We start from the raw sequence: 17,445 nt of genomic DNA on the forward strand, positions 1-17,445 counted from the left end.
TTAAAATAGCCCTCTGAACAAAAAACAGCCTTGGACCTTTGAACATAAATCACAATTGGCTGATTAATCAAGGGTATTATACAAATTTTATACATTTTTTTGACTATTACTTTTACCACGACTATTCAGTGTCATTTTCTCATTAATCAACATCAATCAATGAAGATTTAACTCGCTTTTTTTTTTACAGGTTATCATGACAATAACCCCCCCCCCCCCAACCCCCTCTTTGGCTATAATTTCAGCTTCCAAAAATGATTCCATGTCCACTTAAATGAAGCTGTGTTTTCCTGGTGAGTAGAAGGAAGAAGCACGTGCAGTTTATGTACAAAAAGAGGCAAAACGAGCATAAGAAATCTGAAGGTAATTTGCCTCTTTGAGATACATGATTTGTGCGATTCTCTCTTACCAAGAAAATATAAGTTTTAAGAGCACACTGATGAGAGTACTCGGTTAAATGATGGTCTAGCCATATCAAACGAAAGTAAAATAGAAAATTTGAACCAACTTTTACCAAAGCACAAGACCCAAAACTTCACTTATCACTTAAATTTACGCCAATCCATGGGCAAAAAAGAGGAGCTGCATGGGAAAAAAGGTTTGCTAGGAAAAATTTGGGCGGGGATGGGGTGAGGAATAAGTTAAACGTTATTTTCCTCTCCAAGGATCTCACTTCAAATAATATAAAGAATTCACAAAATCACATCCCACTGTATGTGTGTGTTTGGGGGGGGTGGGGGGGGGGCGCTCTCTATGATCATCTCTACATGATAGCAGCACCCATCTCTGCTTTTCCCTGTCTACATCTTCAGAGATATAAACAACAGTTCAGGTTGAAACTCGAATCACGCCTTTGAAAAATTACACAAAGATTTGCATACCTGCACCAGTCATTTCCATTAATCAACAACAAAGACAGTTAACTGCAACTAACAATTTGAAGCGAGAAAAATAACCTGGGCTACAAGCTAGGGAGGGCAAGGCTAAAAGCAAACACCCTCAGCTTTCTTCCTAAGCAATTTCCAGTTGGAAAAAAAAGATTTAGATGGAGATGCTAGCATTTCAAGTGGTTTTGGATTAGATTTAAATCAATACAATGATTTTACATTTACGAGTAATTGGAAAGGAGATGAGTTACACGAAAATCACAGAAATGTTTACGAGAAGTAAGATAATTTGGAAATTAATCAAAGGAATTTGGAAGGGACCTTTACTTTTACTTTCTTCATTTTATCAATGTTCTCTTTCCCCATTTCTACTCTACTTCAACTCCTTCCCATCCCAGGTACTTTACACACAAATGGCATGAATATTTATTTCCTTTAATAAGTAGAGTTAATCGAGAAGAAAAACTCACATAAGATGAATACCGCACATTTAAGGGCAAAATAATGAAACTTGAATCAATTGATGCACCCATTCACCATTTAACTTCAGCCAAAGGTTTTATGTCGTGATTTCTTTTTGAAATACCCCTGGAAGGAATGATGTAAGAAGAATTTCTTTTTCCTTGCAAATATAATAATGTGTGTTTGTGTAGACAGTATGTCTAACTATTACATAATGTTAGTGAATGAGACTGACAATGAGTGTCTGGCCATGTAAACAACAACAACAATTACTACTATACCTCAATCCCGAACAAGTTAGAGTCGCCAATATGAATCCTCACTTATTTCATTAAGCTACACTTATATCATCATCATTACCAAAATAAATAGAAGTGAACGAAAATAAGATATCTATCTATATATATAATGAGAGTGATAATAATATTGATAGTTCTCTACCAAGTCTAAAACCTATTCTCAACTAGTGGATATCACCTAGTTGAGGCCATGTAAATGTGAGGCAGAAAAGCTTTTCTTTCCTGGATCTCAATGAACCAAAAGACTATGCTGGCCACAAAAACCTAACACACAAAAGAGAATCCGTTTACTAGGATTAACATGAGTAGTTCACAATCGTCAAACTTTCTGCTGATCAAGCCCTAAATAAGACCCTTGAGTTGTATGACTGTCCAAACAGTGTATCCTAAAGTCATTGTACTACAGATTTCGTAAGTTCCGGAAGCTTGAAATTTCCTAACTTTATCTAAGCTATAAGCAACAGAAAATGGAAAGATTAGGAGGTAGGTGTTTAAACAGTACCTATCTCGGAAGAGGGTCTCCTGACAACACAGTGGGGGTATGCATCTCCGTACTTTGCTTCATCTTGAGCTCCTCTTCATATTTCTTCAATCTCTCATTCCACATTTCCTATAATCATAAATTACAGTGATTTAGACAGATAATTGCGCTTATGCTTAAAAATAATTTAAGTATTGAACATATAAAACGAAGATCAGAAAACCTTGTACTTGAGTTCAGCACGATGCATAGCATAGAATCCAAGTATGCCTCCGAGAATGGTTCCTGTTATTATTCGAACATAACCCCATCTCGACGATCTCATCGGTGTCGTCATTGATTCTAGTCTCCTTCTCTTCCCTTTGTTCCGCGAATCCTAAATCTGAGATTGATGCAGCCAGGTGATGCATTCAAAAATACAAGTAGTACTAACTGTGATGCATTCAAAAATATAGCTGAAAATAGAACATCCACAAAATGCAGCTCCATAGAACATTCTCAGTTTTTAGCTTTTACTAATCTAGTGGAATGGGTCAATGGAGCACCTATCAAATTAGCCAAAAATGCAGTAGGGGAAAATATACCAACTGTTTCTTCTAACGATCAGTAAATATGGCCATAATAGGTCAATATTTACGAACCTGTACAGGTAGCAGAGACGACGGGAAAGTATTTGTCGTAATTAGACCAAAGACGTTAGTACAATTTAGGATCCTTGCAACTTTACCTCCAATAAAGAAAACGATTCGGAATGGTTACAACTTAGAAGTGGAAATATTTCTGAAACACAAAAGCAAGGTTTTCTCCGATCTCTGACAATGGAACTGCTAATCCGTCTGTGGGCGGAAGTAGGAATGGCAGGCGGGGCGGGGTTCTGTCTGAACCCGCAAAATTTAAACCCGCCCCGCCCCGCATAGGATTTAAACCCGCCCGCACTCCACCAGTATTCACCCGCCCGCCCCGCACCCGCATTTTTTTTCTTAATAAAATTTCTTTCTTTTTTAGAAAGCTAGACTTAAATTTGATTTTTTACTACATAGGCCAAACTTTTTACGTGTTTATGTTTTGGCAATTACTAATTGGCCATACTTTTATGTTTTGCTAAATTCCTCATTGTCTAAGTTACTTGGCTTTTTGCGACATCGACTACGGATATGATCTAACATGGACGATGTCCCACAATTTCTTGTTGATTTGATACGAGTATTACAATACTTACAAACACCAAAACGAACACCATTAATCATCACAGGTGTAAAATGATTCCATGCGTCAGAAATAAGTTTTCTTTTCCCAGTTTCATCAACAACTTCATCGACTTGCATAGGCAATTGACTGTCACTCTCTATAGGAAAAGTACTAGAAGATGAACCAACCGGATTCTCTTCATTTTGAGACTCCATACTTTTCTACAAAAAATAAGCTAAATTAATATTATGAGACATTTCTAAGTGCACATGGAAAATGAAAAAAGAGTCAATTAATTAGTAAATCCAAATTAGTCAGTTATACTCAGTTTGATCCAAAAGAGTCAAATAATTACATTACATACAACTACAACAGAATAATGCTTGCAAGTTGCAACTCTGTGAGCTAAAAATCAGCAATAATGAGACAAGCCCGTTTATCTTTAGATGTAATATAAGTATGTAATTCACATGTCAACTATAATCAACAGCATTATTGACAAAATTTTAGTTTTATTTCAACATAAATTGACATGAGCCTTAAATTAAGCTACATCAATGAGTTAAATTAAGCTACTATAAACTTGAGCTTACAGGAGTTATCACTATTTTCAGAATCCGGAAATCAATCCAATAAAAATAATCTTCAGAAGAAAAAAAGAACACAATATTTCACCAAAAAGAATCAAATTCAGCAATCAACAATAAACAGAAATTCAAGAAAATAAAAAGGCAGAGAAAAGAACCGCTGGAGAGTCAAACAGGAGAAAGTCGCCGACGGTCCACCTTCTGAGAATTGAAGAACCGCTGGAGAATCAAACACCGTGTTACGGCCGAAAAACAAGAGTTTGAGAGAAAAATTGAGACAAGAGTTTGAGAGTCGACGACGAGTACCTATTCACGAGGACGAAGGAGCGTCTCTGCGTCCGTCGTCTGAGAGAGAATGAGAGATGAGGCGTTTAAGTCTGAGTGAAATTGGGAGTATTTGGGACTAGGGTTTTAAATATTATTCAGCCTTTTAAAATTAAATCCCCACCCGCGACCCGCCCGCATTTTTTTTTTTGAGAAATTTTTATAAAGCAGTATATTTTAATAATAATTAGTCATCTATATATATCATATTACGGATTATGGATACTTTTTTGCGGTTATAAGATGTATTTGATGTATTTAAGTTATTGTATTCATGAATACAGTAGCAAAAATAGGCGCGAGTCACGAAAGTCCAACTAATTAGTTGTTGTATTCGAGTGTATTCGAGTGTATTCGACTGTATTCATGGAGTGAAACATGGGATTACAGTTGGACAGTATTCGACTGTATTCACGGCGTGAAATAGGGGATTACGCTGTTTTTAAAACGGAAAATGAATCAATTAACATAATAGACTCCTAACATAACTCAACAAACTCAATTATAACGCACAAAATTTGTATTTTCAGTTATAAAAAAGATTCTCAACCGAAAAATACCCCAAAACATAGTAATCTTCAGAGAAATTATATAATACATTTGAATACATAAACTATTTTAATTAAGAAAAACATATGAATACATTCATGGCATATAACGAGACAGTTAATACAATGAAATACATAGAATACAACGGGATATATTGAAATACAATGAAAAAAAGACAGTGAATACATGAAATACGTGGAATGCAACGAGATACATTGAATTACAATGAAAAAAAGACAATGAATACATGAAAATACATTGAAATATATTAACATAAATCAAGTTGCTCAGCCCCAAACTCCATCGTCTTTGTTCAAGAACAAACCCTAATTTTTGGCGAATTCGCCATAGTAGCGTTTGAATGTACAACACGCGACAACTTTGAGATTTGAAGGTATAACAGGCGACACCTTTTTTCATTACCCGCTACCCAAAAGATTCAATCTCGGCCGTCCACTGTCCACTGTTCCGTCGCCGCTGCTCCATCGGCCGCTGTATCCAAAGCCTCCGCTAAGGTGAAATCTGTCAAAGTTCAAACGTTGCTTAACTCCCTTTCCCAAATCAGTTAGTTTTGGTTAGGGATTGATTTGCTTTTAAATCGTAATTCAATATTCGGTGCAAGAATTGATCGGAAGGAAAAGAAAATAGTGTGGGTGAGAGGAATGTTGAGATTGAGCATCGTGTTTCAGGGAATGGGAGAAGAGAATGAGATGTATCAAAGTAGAGAAAGAAAGAAAATAGTGTAACTGAATAGCGTATTTAGTGGCTTAGGGCTCTAAGGTACCCAAAATTAAATATTTTGCTATAAACCTTAAAAGGTATCTATATAATATAATTTTTTTAAATGATATTTATTTAAAATAAATAAGGTGTTAACCTTTGCTATAGGTAGTAAAAATTCCTATTTTTTTAATTTAAAAATTGAACTCGCCCCGCCCGCAACCGCAAAATCTCAAACCCGCACTGCCCCACTAACGTTCAACCCCCCGCCCCGCCCCATTGTCATCCCTAGACGGAAGACGAGAGGGTTTATTCGCCGAGGTTGATGAACGGTTCGGTGGTGTACCTTTTTTGTTATAATATTTTAATTTAATATTTGCCCCCTTTCCGCAATAAATATGAGTGTTATTTTCTAGGGTTATCATTTTTATTTTTGTTTTGTTTCAAGAAAAGGACATACAGATTTGGCTTCTAAGTAACAACTTGTTAGGATGGTTGTTCCGTTGTATCGTATTGTATTATTATTCTAAAATAATATTTATTTTGATTGTCTCATTAAATTGATTGTATTGTGTTAAATCTATTGTTTCGGAACAATGAAAAGTCCTCTTTTTTTAAACAACCGATTTGGTGTGGTGAGATTATTTCCTATTTTTCTTTCCAATTATGTCCTAACTTATTACTTTACAATTCTATTTTATCCTTTACCTCTTTTTCTATTTTAACTCCAAATCTCCAACCTATAACCTACTTTGTTTTTTTTCCAGAACTTCTACCGCCAACGTGAAAGGTGTTTTGCCGCCTTCTGTTTTATTTTTTCTCCTAATTTGCTTTTAACTTAATTCTAACTAGATAGGCTCCTTTGTTTTGCCTTCTTCTATCTCATCCTTTGTTCTGCTTTCTTAAGGTGTTTTGACTTCTTGTGTTTTAAATTATTTTTATACATAATTTTTTATAAAATTTTATATTTAAATAATTGAGGGTATTTTAGTAAACTTATCAATTACAGTACAGTACGATACAGTCAAACTGAACAACAAAATATTATTTAGCAATAACAAATAATACAATCTATCCAAATATTGTATTCATAAAATGATACAATATAATACATTATGAAACGATGTGAAACAGTAATTTAAACAGAGTGTAAGGTTAATATCGTCAATTTAATTGTTAATTAATGTTAAGAAATGAATTACTCAATGTGTGAACAACCAAAAAAATAAAATGAACCGGAGAGAGTACTATATAATATGGCTACTCCTTTCCCCAAAAAAGAAAAACGGTTAAAAGAAGAGTTAGATCAAAGTATCTTTTCCTAACATTCAAACTTTCATTAACCAAAAAAAAAATTATAAATAAATCTTATGAATCAATATGTCATGTATTTCTTTAGAAACGGATTACTTCTTGATTGCGCGTCTCATCTATTATACTTTAAGTGCTTTCTCGTGTAGTTGTCATTTTATAAAGTTTATGTAAACAGAGCTTATACTTAAAGCTAGTCTCATTTATCTGGCTACTAAAAAGTGTCAAAGTGCTACAAGCTTGATAGAAAAAGTCATTTCTCCATAAAAGCACTTTTTTAAAATAACTTTTTTGAAAAATACTTTTCAGGAAAATATATTTAGAAGTACCTTTTAATAACTTGGCCAAACACTAATTATTGCGGGAAAGTGGTTTTCAAATTAAGTACTTTTGATAAAAAAAACACTTTCTCAAAGTATAAGCTGATTTTTAGAAGCTTGACCAACCTGGCTAGTAATCTGTGTCTTCCAACATCACGTTGGAAGGAGAATACTGAACGAAATATCCGGGAAGGGGTAAATGACTCTTTCATTGAAGCTTCAACATGTTACAATCTTACAACATACATACAGCAATATTCACAAAACCACACCTAAATCTCTTACACTACACCATCCAATACAATTCTATCTCCTTGGAAAAATATGTGGGCATGTACAAAGGAGCCAACGCTCTCACTGGTACACTTTCATGACCCCATGTTCTCTATATTTTTCTGTATATGTAACATACACGTCTTACATGGAACGCCAAATAATTTGGAGCATCCAAAACATCAAAGGTGTCGGGCTCTAGTAGTGTTTACACTTGCTGCTGGCTTCCCCCTCTTTTCTCCTCAGCTTTAACGATCTTTGCCCAGGTTGTTGTTTCATAGAAGCGCCTACTAACAATAATCGAGACATAACATAGGCCAATAGTTCTTCATGATGAGAAAATGTAAAATCCAAATGAGCATACTCAAACTCATTATATGACACCTCCACACCTGCATCCTTCATCAGCTTATAATGCTTCCTTACCATGGATGGCCTGATGACCTTGTCCTTCCGCCCAGCAACAAGATCAACAGGAATATCAATAAGGGAATAGTACTCCCCCAAATCTAAAGGCTTAGGGGAACTGTAAGCTTCCATGTTTGCAGCTGCACTCCCATAGTCAAACATTATAAACTTCCGAGTGTGCTTGATCTGTGCCAAATGAAGAGCCACACGGAATGAAACAGCTGGCATATCATTCATATTGTAGTGCGGCAACCCTAAGACTCCAACCCAATTTGAACTGTCTCCACCAACCCCATAGCTTATGAGAGTTTGCACAAGGCCTCCAACTGCTGGTAAGTTGTGGAAATCACGGGCCAACTTGTTAAGCAGCATGCGGAAAAAACGAGTGGGTATATAGAAAGCTGACACAAAAGGGGCAAGTAGAGGAGACAATAGTAGGAATAAGTATTCCATCATTGTGAATACAGGATTGGAATCATGATGAAACCCAGCAGGTGATAATAAGATTAATCTTGAAAGTCTATGGGGCTTTTCCTCAATTCGACGTGTTAGGACGTACATTAGAATAGCAGCTCCTCCCAAACTATGGCAAATTGCACAAAGTTTGTAAGGTTGATCATTGTCGCTCTCTTCCTCCACAGTTTTTTGGCTATTTTTCAATTCAGTAACTTTTGTTTTGTGGATCTTATCTATCATTGCAGGTATATCATGTGTCCCATGCTCATTTATGGAGTACTTCCAGTACCTGCATGAACATCCACATTTAGGAACTAAAGTAACTTATAGCAATTCAACAACCACCAAACACACAAAATATGAAGAAACTTTTTTTCTTCAAAAAGGAGTCTAATGACATTTTATACATGATGGGGGATGCATGAAGTAATACACTTACTGGCGTGAGGATATGTTCTTGTCAACATGCTCTCTTGAGACCAATCCACGGAAATTTCCTAGAAAAACATCATACCCTGTAATCAAGAAAGACAAGCTTGAATACTACATAATTATCTCAGGAGAGTTTACAGTATATGCACACCCAAAAAATTAGTTGACACAACAGCACAAAGGACAAACCTTGATCATAAGCTGCAAATGCTGGGGAACCAACAACTCCATTCGATACCCAACTATAAGTCAAATCACCAAGTGAGAGATTAAATAGAAAAAATAACGATGCAATTGACAGTTAGAAGTTAGAACTGATCATAGCCGTAAATCTTAACGATGCAATTGAAAGTTAGGGCTGATCTTCACAGTATTAAAAAAGGAAAACATAAGAACTAAAAATTGAAGGACTACTACGTCTCAATGCAACATAGATCAAATATCGACAAATAGATGCCTCCTCAATTTGTATGATTTGGCGGGGGATGAGATATAATGCGCACAATCCGCAAGATCAAAGTGCCAGATATAGTCGATCTCATCCTCAGAAGGTATAAATTGATAGCCTATACCAATTCTACACCTTCATCAATGCCCATATAGAAAATAGACCCTCTCCAGGCAAAAAAGTTTCTTGAACATACTTGGCTTCGCCCAGAAGGTAGTTCAGCTACAGTAGCAAATTAACTTATCCTAATCCTGCTTTCCTGATCACTCTGATATTTTGACATTATGAATATGTAAAATGAGAAAAGCAAAATATTGAACTCCCTGCTCAACATTCCATAATCCTAGTCCTTTATCCCAACTCCCTAGCGAACTAATTAGCACATACGCATATCATAGTTTGATCTACTTAGAAACCTGTGAAGGGGAAAAAAGAAAAAAATCCATAGTTGTTCAAAGTGTTGCTTAGACAGTCAACTGGCATAGAACCAATGATTTGGTACTTCCCAAGTCTTTCTATCTGATCGACTGTCATTTCACCCAAAATATCACGCAGTAGTTACTTATAAGCCTAGCAGATCTCAAAGGAAAAACTTGCAATTTATGCTGAGACATCAATGTTATCCCAAGTATGCAACAAGTTGAATACGCCAATTAAGAAAGGGAAAATGATTTTGAAGAGTTAGAAGAGATGTTAGGCTCACCCCATGGATGAATCAAAAACCCCATGTTGCAGATAAACAACCTTCCGAGCATCACGTCTGCAAAATTAAGTTTGAAACATCAAGCAATATCTATAAATGGGCATCCACCTTAAAGCTCTGATATAAAGTAGTGATGATGATCACAACAGAAATGCAAACCTTGGAATTCTCTCCAAAAGGAGAATATATCCATCATCAGTAACCACACGAAGAGCTTCATATGGGTATCTACAAAGGAAAGAGTAGCATGCTGAGAATAACTGGGATGCCAATTTTATTTGAAAAGCAAAGCACTGCTGAATAATGAATACGAAGGGTTTAGAACATGCTTCAACAGTCTAGAGGACAATATCTACCCAAACAACACTGGTTGGTCCAAAATAAAACTGGGAAGTCAATGATTTTCATTTTCCTGTTTACAGTTGTAATCTTAAAAAATTTTGTAATATAATTCTTGTCCAAAAAGCAGTATGTCCAATCAATTTAGAGGTCATTATAACTTAAAAGTTAGTATTTCAAGAAAATAAGCACTCTCTACGCGCACTGGATTAGTTACAGCAGACACTAACACAATAGAAGTACAGAGAAGATGCTACTCTTATCCAGCACTTTACAGACCTTTAAAGAATTTGGTGAAATATTTTAGATCCAAACTTTAAAAATATATCCTCTTATTAATACGACAAACTTAAGAAATATTTTAAGAAGAATTGGACATGTCCGATCCCTTGAATTGTGTCGGCAATATTTTTTTAGAAAAAGACAACTGCACAGGCCAGATCTTAGAAGAGGTAAAATGCAAGCAAAAACCCTCACCCAAGCTCTGTAATGACATCTTGACATGTCCGAGCATCTGTATTGAGGGAGTTAAAGCCTGTCTTCCGTTCTCTAGGAGTAGGATCACTCTCCGCGAGGGTATCCACAGGAACAGAGAGACCTGAACCAACAGAGGGAACATCCTCGTGACCGCTGTTATAAGAATAAAACCACTTCACCACTTTCTTCAAGGTGCCTATTGGTGACAGAAGACAGTGTGCTGCCTTGTCAACAAATTCAAAAACAGCCTCAATGGTGATCTCAATTGCTAAATGGAGATCCTGCATATAACAAAATTAGACCAAGTCATATTCATAAGAATATAATCGGGCAGAACACAAAAACAAATAGAATATACTGGACAGGACAAGGTAGTTTCTAAGAAGACACAATTTTTTATTTTCACTTTTCTCCTCCCGAACTCCTATTATTCTTCACTTTTGGTATTGTTTTGGCAGGTAGGACGAGCGAAGAATAAACAGGAACGGGTGTTGAATAAAAGAATAAACAGAGAGTATTAAGTTGTTAGTGAGAGAACCAATTCTGGAGTTAGTTCAGCTGCTTGGTTTCTTCTGATTGACATAAAAACCATCGAATTACTCAAATCCAACTTTTTTAAGGTTGACCCCAGTGTCAGAAGGCTCCCACTAAAGTAGGCTCGGGAGAAGACGAATGTAGGCAGCCTTCCCTCCTTTATGGAGAGGCTGCAAGTTTCAAACCCTAGTTGCCCATAGAAACACATAGCACTTCTCTGTCGCTCCAAGGCCCAACTTTGAAGGTCCAATATTCCGTGACATCAAAATGGTAAATAGGAAAAGTTAAAGCTAATTATAGTCGAAATACTTCTTGTTTCATTCTGTTTTTACCTTATATTTTCTGAATTTTGAAACTTCAAATTACTTTTAATGTAGCCCAAACCTGCAGTCTTCCATTTATTGAGTTATAAGCAATGCTTGCCAGGCCATAGTCCAACGAAACAACCACAACAATAGCATGATTCTTTTACAACCTGTATTACTTAAGGTTGAAAGTTGCAGCGGTTGTCTTTCCCTTCTTGTATAGCATCAGTCTTTCACCCACAAACCAAACACCTCTCCGATTTCTTCCTCTTGTAGATTGCTTAAAACTGAAAGATTCACCATACAAATCTGCAAACACAAAATGATCAAGACCGAAGCTCATCACCAACCCTTTCTTCACCAACTTTCATGGCTTCTTTCTTTAACCTCCTTCTTGATCTGTTACCTAAAGAGAGGAGCCTTTTTCGACCGCCTCCGCAATCGCAACCCGACTTATCATGGATAAACTTCTCTAACTCTCCCCCCTACCATCAAGGACCGAGAGTATATTTTTGTCTCTTTCCATTTTCAATCGAGATATGTTCTTTGCAGCCCATCACATTTCTTCCTCCATGTATTTTTTCCTTTTACTTTTGTGATACAGTATTTTTTTCAGGGAAAAAAATATGTCGCATTGGATCCGAGGCATACCAAAAAAGGGAGGTGAATTATCTCCCTCCCTCACAGTCTCTCTTCAGAATTTGTCTAGGAAATTGTAGATGAAAGAAAGTGAAGGTAGCAGCTAAGCACACTTACATCTAGTGAATGTTGGAATATTTTTGAGTCCTCCCCCTCCCCTTCACGCTTCTGGGAGTAGGTTGGAGAAGACAGGAAGACAGTTAATAAGTCTTCCCATTCTTTGTTCCTTTTTCCTTCTATCTTTCAATTTGCTACCCTTTCTGTGAATATGGTTCACCTAATCACCTCTCCTTACATAGAGTAGAAGAAGTGTAAGGTAAATTGGCATGTTCAAATATTGGCCAGACAAGGATAACATGAGGAATCACGTGGACAACCAATGAGCTGTCAAACCTACCCCACCCCCACCCCCACCCCCCACCCCTCCCGCAAAAAAAAATTACTGGATGAAGAGTAATGTTGTATGAAAATGTCAAACAAACCTCAACGACACCACGTCTTCTGTCAGTGGCACGCTGGACAACGTGATCCCTTAGTGTCTGTAACCTCTTCCTCGCTTGTACATGGGAAGACTGGAAACTCTCAGATGTCCGAGAGACTCTGCTGCCCGTACCCAAAGCATAGAGATACAAAGGTATGCCCAACATAAATTTAATTGGGAATAGGAGCCATGAAATGATGTATCTGACCCAATGCATCCAGTGCCTGTTCCGCCTTGAAAGACTGCGAGCTCTAGATACCCGAGAACTTTGTGACAGTGGAGATGGAGGACAAATGTTACTATCAGTATATTCTTCTTCTTCTGATGATGAATAATCTACACTCGAGGAGGTATCAGAATCAATAGAAAGTTCATGAATGAACTGGTTAAAAGAAGAGGCACCACTGTGATCACCGAAAAGGTAGATGTTAATACAGACGCATTATTCAAAAAGAGCTAAGTTCAAAAGCCAAAACAGGGGTAAAATGGAAAAGAAGATAAAAACTCACTTCTCCATCCACTGTGGAAGCCGAGGTCCACGAAATGTTGGACGAAGCTCCCAACCATGTATGCCTTCAAGAATAGTAGATTTCCCGGGCAATATTGTCAATAATAATGCTGACACTCCATTAATCAATCTCACAACATTATTCAGTGACTCATAAGTCACTGTCTTAACTGACCTGAAGAAATGTTGACAAAAGACAGAAACATTAAATAATGCATCAATAACCATATTTGCTGAAGAAAACAGAGTGAGAGTAACCCTAAGCATTTCAAGCTGAATAAAAATTACAACATATGAATGAAATAATACTGCTGAATATGAGCTACTTTTATGGTTAATGACTTCTGAGCTCATTCAAATCTATCCGCCAAAAGTAATTGTTCTCACTTGTAAAGAAATGGTAGTGCATTAGGGTATCTATAGATATTGAGCTTATTATGTTGCAGTGCACTCAACCAATGCCCTTAAGGCAATCATCACAATGAAAAACGAATTTTGCAATAATCTCCCATCTATTCCACTGGAAAAATAGGGGGGATCATAGCCGAATCTATCCACGAAACAACTGTTATATTGGTTTGATTTCCATGATCCCACTTCTTGCTACAATATTGCCATTAGTCTGCTACTTGAGCGGCACCAAGAGCAAAATACAAGCAGCTAGAGGTTTGTTCATTAAAATAGACATCCTCCCCCTGGATCTCTTCTAGAAGAAGCCACTTAATTGCCGAAGTAGTTACAGGCAAAGAATAAATATAGTGGAAACTTTTTCTCCTTCCAGCTAAGAGAGCAAGAGAATAACCAATCACAGAGTTCCTGATCATAAATACAAGTCCTAGAATGTTGTTAGAAACAGTTTAAGTGTCAACTTAGGAGATATACAGATATCTGCTTTGAATACACCAATACGATCTTCTTGAGTAGAGATAAGAATTATATCTCGCCTAGCTCTCCCTTTTTCTCTCGATTAATTCTAGTACTTTCATATGCGCTAATAATATTGAAAGAAATACAAGTCACATCAAGTTCACTTCTTCGAGATTTAGAAGAAACTCTGGGAATAACTTGAGATCAACGTGATATATAGACATAAAGGATAGTCGCCAATCTGCAACATTGTGCTCCCAAATCCGCCCCAATGTTCTACCGCAACAAGAACAAGAACAAGAACAACTACTGCCAAGCGGCTACGCCTCAATCCCAAACAAGTTGGGGTCAGCTATATAAATCCTCACTTCTTTTTTTAAGCTCAACTCATGTCATCTATCATACCAAAACAAAATAGAAGTGAAAGTAACAAAAAAAAATTCTATATTTTTATATATATATATATATATATATATATATATATATATATATATATGTGTGTGTGTGTGTGTGTGTATATATATATGTGTGTGTATTAGAAGTTCTCTAGCATCTAAAACATATTACCAACTAGTAGATATCACCTATATGGATCTTTTTCTTCCATTGTGCTCTATCTTTAGCTAAGTTTGCATTGATTCCAAGGATTCCCACCGATCTACCGCTCATATCCTAAATGGTTAGATTGGTATGCGTTTTCATTTCTAGTTCCTCTCTTGAAGATATGACCCTTTACAACTGTTCAATAATGTCCTCCACGTCATGAATTTATTATGCAAAAGATGAATTGATGCTATCATGTCTGGTGGCGGTAAATGGTAATAGTCTGTTAATTTGGCATTCTACTATAATAACGAGATACATGCCATCACAATTCTATTTCTTAGACAACTAAAACTCTAATTTTGTCACTTTTTTCTGCACATACGCCCCGTAGAAGTTCATAGCATAATTAATACTAGTAATCTGTTAATGTAACTATCCAACTGTGCCTATTCTTCAATATCAATTTGTTTCGTATATATACAGAAAACATAGCATAAGTACACGCTCACACACATATACTTATGTCTAACATTCATTTTTCAATTGCACATTTATCTTAACCTTATACTACCACAAAATTTCAAACCAAAGGTATATTACAACTCAATATATCGTGTATTTTTTATTTTCTTAAGCTCTGGCTGATTAACTAAACCCAAAAAAGAAGCTTCAAAGCAATATTCACATTCTTCTTTTCTGATAACCATGGGGTCCAAGCCAGCTTAGAAGGTAATTGGTAACTCTATCCACCAGGGCTTGAATAGATGGAAAGAATTCGTCAGTGTTTTTCGTCTCGTCTCGCTGGGATTTGAACATGAGACATGATGGTTCTTAACCAACTTCATTGACAACTAGGCCAACTTATTCACATTCTTTTTAAAAACTAATTGCGAAGAATCAACACATCACCACTTCACTGTAGAATAATCAATCAATCAAATTCGTCTTAATCCAATATCAGTTGGGATCAACCACATATATCTCCCAAACATCCACTCATCCATTTCATTCCAATTGGAACGAGAATATGCCTGAATACGCATACGGGCATCCATGTAGATGTACATCAATGTAGTTGTATCAGGTGCTTGTGTATTTATAGTTTTATACACATAAAGAAGGACAAATGAAAACTTACTCTTTGGTGACAGCGAGGGTATGGTCAACGAGCCGTTGCATCGGTTGCGATTATATTTGGATTAGATTTGGTAATTACAACAAATAATCGATACCGATTCAATCGATATAACTCCTGGAAAATTGTAATCAAACTGTAAAACTATTTGCAAAATGCTCTGGAGAGAGAGAAGGGGTCCGAGTCCGATAAATGGGGATTCGTAGCTACAACACCGCCTATTCTTGCCGTCCAGGGAAGTTATGGTCCCATTTTGCAACGTGGCATTCTGTGGTTGGACATAATAATCCCTGTCGCTTTCGAAGTTCCTCCTGACTGACGTGTCATTGACTCCACGTTTGCGTTTATATCCATTTGAGATACGCATATTTCCTCATATTGCAAATGCAGTCCCTGAATTAGTTGTGAATGACGACTTTCTGACCTTACCTATAAATTATACTGGTACCCCCCCCCCCAAGTTTTCGAAATCGGTCTAGCGCGTTATGTTAGATAATGATGAACGGCATTTGTTGAAAAATAAAAAGAAAATTATGCGATACATCAAACATTTATGTTGTATTTATTATTTTTAGCTACTTTCGAGAAACTTATCGTCCGTAGCTATATTTGAATGTTATTGCATCCAAATAAGAGGTTAATTATTGTGAACTGAAACAAGAGAGCAACAAGCTTTCGTAGCTTAGTTGGTTAGAACACTCGCTTAGTTAATGGAGGTCTTGAATTTCACTCTCAACAAAGAATATTTGATTTTTCTGTATTACGTATTTCGCCTTGATTGTATTCGTTGCGCGAACAATACGGCTTGTATCCTTTGTATATATTTTATATTCGTTATTTCCTTTGTATACTCCTTTATATTTTGCCTTGATTATAGTTAATATATATCATATTCGTTGCACGTTTGAATATAAGTGATACAAGTTAGTAACAATTGAGTAGTAGTTATGTATGCTAATGTTACGCCCCGAACCTAGGGAGGCGTGGCTGGCACCCGGTGCCGTAGTGGCCCGAGCGAACCACTTTGTAACTAATTCATTCCTTTTTATAACTATCATGGGTCAGCATGGCCACAACTCGTAATGTAAAATTGTAAGTGGGCAAATGTTATATCAATGAACCATCGTTCATAAAATGTGAATACATATGAGCTGTCAAGGCCTCTGACATACTGTACATAGTAACCATGTGTCTACAAAGCCTCTAAGATTATTTGACATAAAATGGGACAGGGTACCGGTCTACCCATAAGTCTGTAGCAAAACTCTGGCATGTGACTCATAGACTCGGCTGCACTCCGAATGAGATGGAGTCTTACCGATCCTTCGATGAATGCCAATCTTATCTACGATGAAGGCTCGTCAAACTGATTATCTATACCTACAGGCACGAATGCAGCGTCCCCAACAAAAGGACGTCAGTACGAATAGTGTACTGAGTACGTAAGACATGTAAATAAGTATATAAAAGACATGGAAGAAAACGTGGAGTAAATGACTCAGCCTATAAATCTGGATGGCTTTGTAAATCAAAATCATGAAATATCTTTAGTGTCATGCATATGCATACAAATGCCATGTAATGCATAGGTCTGTACGTACATAACATCATCAAGCCTCTGAGGGCATCCCATCATATTATTTCAGCCACTGTGGGCAACATCATCATCGTATACCAGCTAATTAGGTGGTGGTGCATATAGAATGATAAAACCTTTTTCCCATATCCTATATACATATATTTACATATATACGCGTATATAACGT

General features: G+C 36.6%; 1 protein-coding gene, 1 long non-coding RNA gene and 1 other non-coding gene across 4 annotated transcripts; all 3 read right to left on the bottom strand.

The window, feature by feature from the left end:
* Positions 1-508: 508 nt before the first annotated feature.
* On the bottom strand, positions 509-2,492 carry LOC104231130 (uncharacterized). The gene is made up of 3 exons (XR_011406323.1): positions 2,360-2,492; positions 2,151-2,258; positions 509-881 (listed from the first exon to the last, which is right to left on the bottom strand). It is a non-coding gene; the product is annotated as an uncharacterized protein (transcript).
* An 856-nt stretch (positions 2,493-3,348) lies between these two features.
* LOC138888779 (uncharacterized) lies at positions 3,349-4,302 on the bottom strand. The gene is made up of 3 exons (XR_011406322.1): positions 4,211-4,302; positions 4,063-4,123; positions 3,349-3,538 (listed from the first exon to the last, which is right to left on the bottom strand). It is a non-coding gene; the product is annotated as an uncharacterized lncRNA (long non-coding RNA).
* Positions 4,303-7,312: 3,010 nt separating this feature from the next.
* LOC104231177 (uncharacterized) lies at positions 7,313-15,870 on the bottom strand. Of its 2 annotated transcripts, none has more exons than XM_009784126.2 (9): positions 15,683-15,870; positions 13,133-13,306; positions 12,625-13,027; positions 10,665-10,945; positions 10,008-10,076; positions 9,849-9,905; positions 8,887-8,939; positions 8,705-8,780; positions 7,313-8,554 (listed from the first exon to the last, which is right to left on the bottom strand). In XM_009784126.2, exons 1-9 carry the CDS (start codon positions 15,721-15,723, stop codon positions 7,600-7,602), a joined length of 2,109 nt encoding a protein of 702 aa, XP_009782428.1. In that variant the 5' UTR covers positions 15,724-15,870; the 3' UTR covers positions 7,313-7,599. The 2 variants fall into 2 exon arrangements, with proteins under 2 accessions (XP_009782428.1, XP_070027486.1); XM_070171385.1 differs by having other exon boundaries at positions 12,625-12,959; positions 15,683-15,818.
* Positions 15,871-17,445: the final 1,575 nt, after the last annotated feature.

Source organism: Nicotiana sylvestris, chromosome 3 (genome assembly GCF_000393655.2).
Source record: "Nicotiana sylvestris chromosome 3, ASM39365v2, whole genome shotgun sequence".
NCBI classification, from domain to species: domain Eukaryota; kingdom Viridiplantae; phylum Streptophyta; class Magnoliopsida; order Solanales; family Solanaceae; genus Nicotiana; species Nicotiana sylvestris.

Excerpts from the sequence above, each read along its gene's own strand:
- LOC104231177 (XM_009784126.2), bottom strand. The coding sequence starts at position 15,723 with ATGCAACGGCTCGTTGACCATACCCTCGCTGTCACCAAAGA. Across the intron at positions 13,307-15,682 it reads ACCCTCGCTGTCACCAAAGA|GTCAGTTAAGACAGTGACTT; the intron begins GTAAGTTTTCAT and ends ACATTTCTTCAG. Across the intron at positions 10,946-12,624 it reads GAAGACGTGGTGTCGTTGAG|GATCTCCATTTAGCAATTGA; the intron begins GTTTGTTTGACA and ends TGTTATATGCAG.